Source organism: Danio rerio, chromosome 7, assembly GCF_052040795.2.
Source record: "Danio rerio strain M-AB ecotype USA chromosome 7, GRCz13ab, whole genome shotgun sequence".
Classification (NCBI taxonomy): Eukaryota; Metazoa; Chordata; class Actinopteri; order Cypriniformes; family Danionidae; genus Danio; species Danio rerio.
In genome coordinates, this window is record NC_141027.1 from 40,096,433 (window position 1) to 40,108,932 (window position 12,500).

At 36.5% G+C, this 12,500-nt stretch overlaps 3 protein-coding genes across 5 annotated transcripts in view; 2 read left to right on the forward strand and 1 right to left on the reverse strand.

The window, feature by feature from the left end:
• esyt2b (extended synaptotagmin-like protein 2b) overlaps positions 1–12,500 on the forward strand; it is an 846,120-nt gene that overhangs the window by 398,834 nt on the left and 434,786 nt on the right. The window lies entirely within an intron of this gene.
• Positions 2,405–9,697, reverse strand: grpel1 (GrpE-like 1, mitochondrial). The gene is given in 4 exon segments (NM_001037384.3): positions 2,405–3,636; positions 3,721–3,802; positions 6,989–7,145; positions 9,595–9,697. Coding segments are annotated over 4 exon segments (654 nt in total). The 5' UTR covers positions 9,663–9,697; the 3' UTR covers positions 2,405–3,289.
• Positions 9,794–12,500, forward strand: part of sorcs2 (sortilin-related VPS10 domain containing receptor 2) — a 306,229-nt gene continuing 303,522 nt past the window's right edge. For both annotated transcript variants that reach the window (XM_087261591.1, XM_087261592.1), the window contains exons 1-2: positions 9,794–9,920; positions 10,266–10,327. The gene's annotated coding sequence lies outside the window, so the exon portion shown is untranslated. The remainder of the gene's footprint in view (positions 9,921–10,265; positions 10,328–12,500) is intronic.

The window sequence follows — 12,500 nt, forward strand, 5'->3', positions numbered from 1 at the left end:
TTCAGAGTTTATGGTTTTGTAATAAGGACAGATTGTTGTTCTGCTTGCCAAAAGTTTGACGCTAATCTGAATTTGCCAGTTTCAGTTGAATATATTCTGTTTTTGTCAATTTTGGGAATGTGAGACCCATAACGCATGCTCGATATTATCTTAACGTCAGATGTTCAAGTTTGATTATGATTATTTTTCCTGGAGTTGACCTTTGTGAGGTTATGTTACTTTAGCTTTTTTTTATTGAGCATGTTTCAGAAGCTCGAGTGAAATGGCACACAACCAGGCTGAAGTATTAGTTTGATGACTACATTAAGCTCTGATCTCAAAGTGAGAACATTTGCCATGATGTTCCTGTTTCAAGAGGGTATTATTTGTATTTGTGATGGATGAAGCTAAAATACATCAATATCAAGGCTAATTCTTCTAAGCTGAGACTGTATGTTACAACTACATACTTAAAAAATGCCTCAATCTTCATGCAGTACCAAAACTTATAAAACGAACCTATTTTTCCATGAATATTAATGTTGCTTTTGACTGCTTGCGTCTACCCCAAAGCTGAAGAAAACTAAGAAAAGCACTGTTCACAGAGGCCAATGCAAAGGTTTAAAATATTTAGTTTTTTTGAAATATTTAATATATTAAGAGTCAAGTAGAATAGATAGGCTCAGAATAACTTTTAGACATTGGTTTTATGTATGGAAATAATTGTTTAAAATGGTCGTCTACGTTTAATTAGTGTGCTGTTTTTGCCTCAGACATGACATAAAATCCTAAAACTGACACTCATAGTTGAGTAAGTTATGTGCCTTTTACCTGGTTGATGCTTTTTATTTCCTTCTCTGGAAAGTGACTTTGTATTTTAATATCAAACTGTATAGTACCACATCAAAAATATTTTAGATGTCGGCTTGTTTTTTTTTTTTAATTCATATTTCTATGATAGATCTAACTACACTCAATACTATTAATGCCAAGACACACAGTAAATGTTGGACAAATTAGCTACTGTGTGCGACAGTTTGCAGCTATGACGAGTCTTTGCTAATGAAACTAGGAATAAGGAGATTACGGGAGAGGTCTTTTCTTTTGGTGAGGTGTTTTTTTGTTTTGTTTTTTTGGTCATGCCTTCATTTTATTTGTATTGAGCAGCTTTTATTTCTAGAAAGGATTAGTCTTCACGGTGCTTATGGTTATAGGAAACTCGATTATTGGTCAAAGTACCCAAGCCATTCTTTAAGGTTAATTTTGCTAAAAATTTGTCAATTCTGAGGAAAAATCAACCAGTTTAGGTAAGGGTTAATATTTACATGTCAAATAACAATTCAGTATCAAAACTATTTCAGATAGTGTAATTATTTTTCTAATGTAAGTGGGGATATGCTAATGACAACGGAAAGACACTATTGCAAGTACATTTTTTAATACAATTTTTATAAAGAAAATTACATTTAAAAAATAATCAGAGGCGGCTTTTTTGTTTACTTGTGACATGAATGTTCTCGGGTCAAACAGTCCATTTTGGAAGGATCCTATTTGTGAAAATGTTGAGTATGTGAAAGTCTTCTACTCCATATGTCATGTTCTTTCCAATTTTGTATTAAAATGTTGAACTTTGACTTCTTGTCCATTAATATGCAAAATTATTCTCTTACCTACATTTTAAGGAACCTGAATTAATACCATTATGATTAAGTAGGATCTTGCAAGGTATTTTATAAATAGCATTTAACACTGTTTAAGTGAGATACATTCATTAACACATTATGTCCTGGTTTCACATAATAGGCTTAAGACTAGCCCGGGACTAAATGTTTGAGCTGTCTTAAATAAAAATAATTTGTAGTGACAAATCTCAAAATAAGGCCATCACAGTGGTGAAGTTGGTAGCACCATTGCCTCAGCAAGAGGGTTGCCTTTTCGAGCCTCAGCTGCGTCAGTTGGCATTTCTGTGTGGATTTTGCATGTTCACCCCATGTTGGTGCGGGTTTCCTGTGGGAGCTCCGGTTTCCCCCACAGGACCAAAGCCATGCGGTACAGGTGAATTGGGTAGGCTAAATTGTCTGTAATGTATGTGTGTGTGTGTGTGTGTGTGTGTGTGTGCGAATAGGAGTGTATGGATGTTTCCCAGTGATGGGTTGCAGCTGAAAGGGCATTTGCTGCTTAAAACATATACTGGATAAGTTGGAGGCTTATTCTGCTGTGGCGACCACTGATTAATAAAGGGACAAAGCCAAAAAGAAAATGAATGAAATCTCAAAATACATCAGTGCATCGTTTTAAGATGGACACCAGAAATCTATATAGTGGCCAAAATACTCTATTTTAAGGCCTAGTCCTGGCTTAAACTAAGCCCTGTTTGTGAAACTGAGCCTATATTCTTTTATGAAAGTTTCACTTATAGATGATATGATAATGAAGAGGTACATGCTTTATTTGATAAGAGTTTGCCTGTTTACATACATGGAAATGTTGAATCCAAAAACCTTTATATACTATGTTCCAATTTTCTTTTAGCAAAGCATTGTTCTATTCATATTACAACCACCATTTACATTAATTTTGTCAGACACAAATCTGTCAAGTGATCTTTTCAAGCCATCCTTATTTTCTCAGATCTCCACAAAAACCAAGTCAGTTTTTATTACAATCTGTTGATTGAAGTGTGACATTTCATCATGTTTGCACTTTATGAAACTAATCATGAAAGTTAGAAAGTACAACAGCAAGTAGGAAAATTATTCTGAAATTATAAATATATTTTAAGATAAAATGTTAATCCAAATCCTGTATAGAAGACTAATTACCTTGTACAAACTGAAAAACCTGCTTAACACTGACAAAACAAAAGTGGAATCTAACAACTGTTGTAAAACATCACCAAACTGATAATCAGTAATTAATAAGAGCAAATAAGAACTTTAAGATGTTTGAGATGTAATACACTGCAGTGTTTCTTTAGATCTCAGAGGTCTCTGGAATGGTGATGATCCTCCAGAAAATATTGCTGTGGCCAATCAGAAATTCTGTCAATTCCACATACACGGCTTTCATATATATATATATATATATATATATATATATATATATATATATATATATATATATATATATATATATATATATATATATATAATTATAATGAAATCACAAAAAGAAGTCTGGCATTGTCCTTCAGTTGTCTGTATATTGGATTTCACCTCTTAGAGGCATCTTTAACAAATGAAAGTGGAACTGAAGTTCAGCTAACTTATAGGAACCAACCAGTTGATAACCAAGCAGTGTGCAGGATCGGTTAGGGAGCCTTGACTACACCAACAAGAGCTGGCCGGAGGGTACGACCGTGCAGCTTGTAGCCTACTTTTGTAACTAAAGCTATGGTACCTGGCTCTTTGCCCTCCACCGGTGCATGAAAGACTGCCTCATGCTCATACGGGTCGAATTTCTGACCATCGGGACTAAGCTTAACAAGGCCGTGTTTCTGGAAGACCTTTTGGATCTGCACCTCAGTCATTACAAGGCCATCATAAAGATTTTTCAGATGTGGATTAGCAGCAGATATTTCAGTTTTTGGAACGCTTTCTGTTGCCTTCTCCAAGATGTCAGCCACTTCCAAGAGATCCTTGCAGAAACCCTGTATCCCTGAGAAAAGAATTATTTAATTAATCAAGCAAATCTGGAAATGTCATTTTAAAAGCAGCTTACACAATAATTACAATAGCTTACCATAAAGCTTAGCATCATCGATCATCTTTTGACTCCTTTGCCTAAGGTTCTCAGTGTCTGCCAGTGCACGCTTATATTTATCCTGCAGAAAAAGACAACCAAATGATCAGATGATAAACCCCAAAATACAGCATGCTGAACTTTCAAACACCAATTACACCTAAGCTTTAAACATTGATGTGTATGCAGATGTCATGTGTTGTTTATTTAGCTGATGTTATTGTTATGTAACTTATTATGTAATTTTTTAAGATCTAATTAGGTGGTCAAAACAGACGTAAGCTTTCAATTGCTGTTTGAATGCTGCCACTTTGTTTGGGTTCGCAAGGGTCAGTCCATCAGCAATGAATAAAGAGGGCCTCTCTGTGATGGTACCATGGGTGATAATTATTGACTGGAGGGTTCTGGAGGGGCTGTAGACTTTTGAAACAAGTGGTGGTGCAGAGGATGTCGCTGTTTCATATACAAGCATCAATGATTTAAACTGGAAACAAGTGTTAACTTGTTTTCAGTGGTGTTAACTGAGAAGAGAGGGGGTCCAAAAACTGATCCCTGAGGAACCCCCATGACTAGCTGGTATGCTTTGAACACATCTACCAATAAATGAAATCAGTGACGTTATTCGGATTTATCATTTACTTTCTATCAATATATGATAGAAACATAACAAACTGATTCTGGACTTTTTCATCTCACACTGCAGACAGTTTATTCGCACCTTTCTAAAGGATTTATTTTAGCCTATGCTATCAGAACATGTAAAAGAAATAGCTTAGATGAGCTCATGATCTTTGAGATCAGCTAGTGACATCTTGAATTAAAACTACTCCCCTTGGCTAAAAAACACAAAACAAAACAAAAAATCTGACAAATAACATTTTTAATGACGGCAATAAATTGACTCAATTTTAGAAAGAAAGCAAACGTTTAAACAGAAAATCGACTTGATTAACTGTAATGATCCTTGTGAATTTTTTCATACGTAAAGAAATGACTAGGTTGGTGTAGAGCAGGGCTTCCCAATCCTGTCCCTGGAGATCTACCTTCCAGCAGGGTTCAGCTCCAACCCTGATCAAAAGTAATTTAACCAACTAAAGGCTGACTTATACTTCTGCATAAAGCGCACGCGTATGCTATGATGCTGCCTACGCGTAGCCCTACGCTGTGGCCGTCAGTGTCGATGACCTCGCACCTTTCAAAAAATGTAACTAAACGTTGCAACGACGCGTAGTGCAAGTTCTGTGATTGGTCGGCTTGGTATCGCTGACGAGTCTAGGCGGGACCGAGAGCAGCGTGAGCCCGATGGAGCGATTGTTTACAAGTGTGGAGTCCTTTGAACGAGCTCCGGATGGAAAGATTTGTTTTGTGTTTACCTCATGTTTAAAGTTGTTTCACGTCTGCCGGTTCCTGCCTCAAAATGAGTGAATTTGAGCCACTTGTACATTAAGGAAGCATTCAGAAAAAACAAAACCCCAGCGAAGAAACTCGACACAGAGGAACATAAACACATCACTGCCAACTAATGTTTCGGAAGTGTTATTGCAGAGGGGCAGAACCAGCGCGCAGAAGTATACATGCACATCTACGCCCGTTGCATGCGCCGTGGGTTACGCCGGTCACTTGACGCAGAAGTATAAACCAGACTTCAGTAGAATCTGCAGGAGCACTTGCTAATTAAAGACAGGAGCATTCGATCAAAGCTGCATCTAAATTATTCAGGAAGGTACTGTAAATTTTAGGAATAGGCCTGGTGTAGAGAATCAATAAGTACAGCCCAAATCGCATGCACTATTTTACGCCATTATGTAGTATAAATAGTGCAAGTAGTGCATTCACACTAAAAACTCTTAAAATAAAAAGTGCACTCTGAATACCCAGATGATGCACTTATTCAACTGTTAAATTAAAGTGTGGAATGATGGACACTTCACACCCTCAACGCACCACTGCTTTGCTTACGTAGTGGATAGGGTGGAGCTTTCGAGCACAGATATTGGATTACTTTATTTATTTTGGATTATGAAAGCAGTATTCTCATATTAGAGTGATTATAACACCTCCCGATTGTGAATGCGAATATACTGTACTCATGGCAGGGATTATTTAGTACTTTGGTCATTTATTCACTAAAATGGAAGCTATTAGAGGAAATGATTTTAATTTCCGCTAAGTAAAAACAACGTTAGTGTTTCATTTGGGATGACACTACATTCACATACTATGCTGTTGGGTAGAGCTGCACAATTAATCGAAAAAAGACTGCGAAAATTGCGATTCTCATTTTAGCCAGAATCATGCAGCTCTACTGTTGAGTGTGTAAGTGCATTAGTACATAGTGTATAGTGTACATTGTGCCATTTGGGATGCAGATCAAGAGATTGGGCTGAAAATGTCAGAGATTTTACAGCTAATTTACAGCAGTTCCCTTTCAAGGAAAGTCTGTTCACACAGCAGTCATTACTGCAATAGTAAAGAGCAGTTCTTCCAAAACCAAAGTCTAATCTAAATGAATGGGGGAATCCAGAAATCTTGTAGAGCTCGCAATTAGATCATAACATAATTCAAATCAGAAACATAATCTGAGGTGGCGTGCCCTATTACAGATGTATAAAACTCGTCCTTTCCAGTTTGCTCAAGCCACAGTCCATGCTCAAAAATTGGCTTGACACTGATCTTCTCAATGGATGTTTCAGTGTTAACAAGTTATAAAAACAGGAAGAACAGGGACAAAATACAATACGCAAATACTGGAGGAGGACATCATATCTGATGGGATGTGCCGGGATGTTTTTTTCTCCTGTGAAAATCTACGCAGGCACCCAGTATTCACAAAATGACAGGGCTTGTTGTAACAAACAAGCAAATCTGAACAGACCCTTCCCCACAAAACAGTGCGGCTATAAAGACAATTTGCTATTTCGGCCAGAAGGCAGGACTTCCTTCACTTCTGTGGCCATACTGAGCATTATACTTTTCCCCTATTCATAGTAATGTGAGAGAACCATTTTTTTAGATCTATAGTTTTTTGTTTACAAGTTCTGAGCATCGCTAATCTGAAAATGTATGTTGCACTTAAAGTACACTACACATATAACAGGCATTCGTTTAAACACCAAACACATAAACAATCCTTGGTCTCTGTGGAAACTAAAGGGGCTGTGGTGTCCTTGAAAAACAAATGAAGGTCAAATGAATGTCAGGTATTGTAGAAGAGAGACATTACATGCAAGAACAAACTTTTTTTGGTCAGAATTGAATGCAGCTTTACCGTAACATCTTTTAGTTGCTCCTCCAGTTGTGTCTTTTCTTCTAAGAAGGCTTTTTCAGCTGTGCCAGGCTCTTGCTTCTGAGCTCCACTCTCCTCTTCAGTACCTGCTCCTGAGCTTTTCTGTTGGGCTGCTGTGCAAAGCAGACGTGGAGTCGCCCTGAGAAGTTCAAATTTGACAGAATGTTCATTCACAAGATTATGCTTTACACAATGTTTATGCAACTGGTCTAATGTAAAAGACTCAAATAGCATTTTCTTTCTTTAAGTCTATTTGAAAGGCGCAAAGGTATTTTATCCTTTTTTAGAAGCTCAATCAATAAAACGGAATTTATAACATTTTTTCTAAATTGTGGCATTAATAGAAGAGTAACAGGGTATTGAATTGAGGGGACAAAAAGAGTAGTGCAGGGACTTGTTTCTGTCCATCAGCTGTTGAATAGATTTTGACAAGTGTTAGTTGCACTCGTAAATGCAGAAAGAGAAATTAACATTTACAGAAAGTGAACAGCAAGTAAAAAGTGTGAGCCAGGCTGTTTGTCTTAATTCATGTTATTCGCACATCCAATGGACACTTTTCTATCCCATGAGTTCACAGGAGAAAATTTATGAATGGAAGAGCAGCATCATAACTGAGATTAATGTCTTATGCTAATAACATCATGGTGGATGCAGTAGACCACATTCTTACTCAAATCTTCACTAATTGTTGCATTACATAGACTTTTTTTTCTAAGGGCCGTGAAGCTCAAATTGACAAGTAGTACATACTCAATACCAGATTTTAGACTTACTAGACTTTAGATTCCTGAATCAGATTATCTATTATTTCCTTATCATTTATTCATTCATTTTCTTTTCGACTTAGTCCCTTTATTAATCAGGGGTCACCAAAGCAGAATCAACAGACCAGTTTACCAGCACAATTTTAACGCAGCGGATGCCCTTTTAGCCGCAACCCAACACTGGGAAACACCCATACACTCTTACATTCACACCTAGCCAATTTAGCTTATTCAATTCACTTACTGTTTAGTGCATGTTTTTGGACTGTGAGGGGCAACTGTAGCATCCGGAGGAAACCCACACAAACACAGGGAGAACATGCAAACTCCATACAGTAATGCCAACTGACCCAGCCAGGGCTCGAACCAGCGACCTTCTTGCTGTAAGGCAATCGTTCTACCCACCGCGCCACCGTGACAACCCTACTGTATTTTAATTATATCATATTTTATTAAACAGTGGATTTAATAGACAGTTTATTGATTAATTATGATTAACTATTAAGATAAAAGATAGATTATAGATTAAAAAAGCTCAGGTTTCCCACTTCAAAATATTTATTGATTTTTTTTTTGTCAGAACTTGGAACATGAACGACTTTAAAAAGATTGCAAAATTGATTCCTACTTGGAGTTTATGTAGAGGTAATATAATGTCTTAATGATATCTAACAGGGAGTAGTGTTACAACTTAAACTGTTCACTTCCAATATATCAGTAACGCTAGGTGGGATTTTTACAGTGCATGTGAAGCTGTCAACACTAAACAGATATTTTAAGCTTTAGATCTAAGCATGTAATGAATTACAGAAAAAAGGTTTATGCTTTGAATGGCTTAATTATATTTCGAATACATGGGATTTGAGATTAGGCATGGGAGGAAAACACCGTTTTCAAATGTATACCACGACTCGGAAAAGTCAAGTTTTTAAAACCGCCAAAATTTTCTGCTATACCGTTCCTAAGGTATATGAAAGATGTTTTTATTTATGTTTTTTTTTTTTTTTGGGACAATAGTATCTTCAGCAGAAAAGCTACCCAATATGCTGTTTTAAATTTTAAAGAAATTAGTGTTTTTGTAACTAATGAAGACGATGAATAATTATTTTTCAGCCTGACATGCTTCAAAATACTTTAAATGCTTCTCAAAATAAGATATAAGTTATTGTGTTCAAAGGGGGGAAACAGTTGTTTTTTACTCTGACATTTAAAAAGAATATATTTTGAAGCAGTAATCACAATACCGTGAAACCGTGATATTTTTTTCAAGGTTATTATACTGTCAGAACCTCATACCGGCCCATGCCTATTCGAGATAACTGAAAAATATCAGTTAGGAGAATGAAACACTGGCAGTACTGTACACCAGTAAGTCTTCAGATCTAGCTTTGACACAAGCACGTGTCGGAAACAAGTCTGTCACTGACATGCCAAGGAGGGAAAACTATTTTCTTTTACAATAAAAAAGCATAATACAACTGAAACCTACATCCTAAACTCAGGTCACATACTTTTTTGTAAAGAAAGATATGCAATAGGACAGACCTGAAAGACCAGTAAAGCAAACTTCACTGCGTTATCAATGATCACTTCTGACTAATAAAAAAAACGTAAGTGTATTTGGCAGGGCAACACGCAAGACTGTCACAAACTGTCATTAAAATGAAAGTAAGGTAAACTGATGGTCATTGAACATCAGCACGAATCATTCAATTCTGAACAGCTTACGCAACAGCAAGAACATTCATTCATTTGTTCCTTAAAACCCAAAAAATTACCCAAGCTTTGACATCAACAACACGCCTTAGCAAAGCTGAAACATACCTTACTAGTGAAGGGGACGCTAAGATTGAAGAGCTGTGTCTGATCGCGCGCACGCACCAGTTCGCCATCTTTACTCACTGACTGTCCAAGATGAGACACACGCACGGAACGTCGTCTCATTCAACCAATCACATGTGCAGTTCTTTCACGACTGTCGGGCAGGACCAATAATCGTCCCAGTCTAAACTGACGCAATTCTGTAGTTTGGTTGAGAGGAAGGTCGAAACATTTTACACGTGACACAGGACGGGGTATTTGCCTGGCCCACTGAAGGTTACCGCATACTGCCATTACTCAACTAACATGAGGATTTTACATCACTCTATGTTCGATTATTAAGAAAACACACATGAATAAATCTATAATATGATTAAGGAATTGTAATTAACTGGACTGGATCCCACGTGTTTGCTCTCTGAATAATGTAAAATGTAGATGCAGCCATGATATAGGCTATTAAATATTAATAGCGAATGTTAAAAGAGATGCACTGACATAAGTAACACGAATGATGGAATCTATATAAAAAGGCTTATTGTTTAATGTATCATTTCTTCAATTTTTTTTTTTTTTTGCAATAATAAAAAAAGCTTGTCTGTATTCAAATACAAAGAAAAATGCCTGAATCTTCTGTTAAGCAGACAGCTGACTTGTTTACTCTTTAAATTTAGGACAGTAATCCTGTGCCTCAGCTTTGTCTGTCTCTTGGACAGCAGGTCAACTGTAGATTGAGGTAGGGAAATCCCAATTTGTTTCCTGATTTAGGCTCAGTGACATTCAGTGAATCAGTTTCACACGTTTCCATGAGATGGAAGTTTTCCAAAAGTTTCCCATTGAAATTCATATGAAATTTCATATTTTATTTCATAGAGACGCTTCTGTGTCTGTAAGCAATTTGTTTATAAACTGTGATTATGCCATACATTTTGTCTGCATTTGTACAAGTTGACCTGCTTCAGGAGTTGTTGTAGTGAGCTTGTATTTGTGCATTTTGTTGTCTGACGTTATTTCTGATTTCGAAAAACAATTTCAGGATATGATACATTTTTGAAGTATGGAGTATATATATATATATATATATATATATATATATATATATATATATATATATATATATATATATATATATATATATATATATATATATAGATTAATTTTATAGGCTGCTTTTTATTTTTAAAATTCTAACATGAATTATGTAGTATAGAGCTACAATTCAGTATACATCAGTCAAATCTCAAATAATCATTCTGCGATATTGGCAGCTGTTTGTGTAGCTTCTTGGTGAACTAAGACCTGAAAGCATGTGCAAATGCCACTAATAATTTACATTGTGTACTTACACAGAATAAAGCATGCAACATAATTCACAATAGCATTCTAATAAACAGAGAGAATAGTGTTGCATCTACATATTTTAAATAAACTCTATGTTGTCATGGTCATGTGTTTATTTATCTCTTTGAGTCATTATCCTACACTATATGGATTTCCCATAGACTTGTATTTCCTGGTTTCCTTCTGGACATATTTGGTTGTTCTGTGTGACTCTGTACTTTCCTCACATGATGTACAAGACAATTGCAGCTTTTGCTAAATTGCAAATGCAATTTCATGTCGATTTATCATTCAGGCCTACTACATAATATTCCACGAACAACTATTAGGGGTATTTTAACAAAATTGAAGTCATTTAGAGGTTGGAGAACGGTACGTCTCTGTCTGCACAGTGTCAAGTGTAAAGTTTGGTGGGGTGTATGATGTGGGGATGTAACTTCAGTTCCAGTGAAAGGAACTGACAAATTCATGCACCCGCCTTTGTGGTAAAAGTTTAGGGATGGTTCTGTTCTCTCTCACCTGCCTCAATACCACAGCCCTGGAGCAAGACACTGATTCCCCCAACTGCTCCAAGGGCAGAGCACAAATTTCAAGTATGGGTCACCATACTTAACTACATCCCATGTCTTTCACTTTTTTCTGTTTTGAATTGCTCTAGTACCCAGTTTAATGTAAATGTTATTCATTCTGTCAATGAGCCTCCTTTTAAAATTGCATGAAATTGGCCAGCATTGGTACATTGAAAGTGATGTCATTTCGCATTAGTTACCACAATGCACTGCATCAAAAGCTATAAAATGCTTGCTTCAGAGGCAGCATTCCAAGTCAGGAAGGCACCACGGCATGTCCGAATCCAAATTCTACTTTATATCCTGTCTCTGGAGGTTTCTCCTGATGGAATTTCGAAGGCAGCATAGATGTACCTTTGCTGTCTTCGATATCCTACAATCTTTCTGTAGCGCTTTCCATCTCTGACAGCTAAAAAATAAAGATGGCTTCTCAACATGCTGCTTAGCTGTCAGTTTGGGTGTGAATGTATGTTTTTGACCAACATTTTCAACAATATATGGTATTTTCTAGCTAGAACATATTAATGTAGTAAACCTTTACTACTTGCCTTAATTATCTCCAATGCTCTTTCTATTGTGTTGTACTTAATTAAATCGTTCTGCTGTCTCAGGTCTGCCAGAAATCAGCTTTCCGAGGTGCCTTTTGTGCACAAATGCTGCATTCAGAGTCACTGCCTGATGATAGGGCAGTGAGAAAAGTCAGCCGATTTAAGCTTTTTGAGGATTGTAATTTATCTGCAAACATATTCCAAAATCAGGCACACGATCAAGAGCACCCATGTCCATAGATTAGTCTCCCAGTCAACAAGGAAACTGAGTCTCTTTTTGCTTTTTAGACCTGAAGGAGCTAGACTTGACTCACACAGTACTGAAAATAAATCATTCCTTCATTCATTTTCTTTTCGGCTTAGTCCCTTTATTAATCTGGGGTCTCCACAGCAGAATAAACGGTAACACTTTACAATAACCGTACATGAATAATTATGTATTATTATGTTA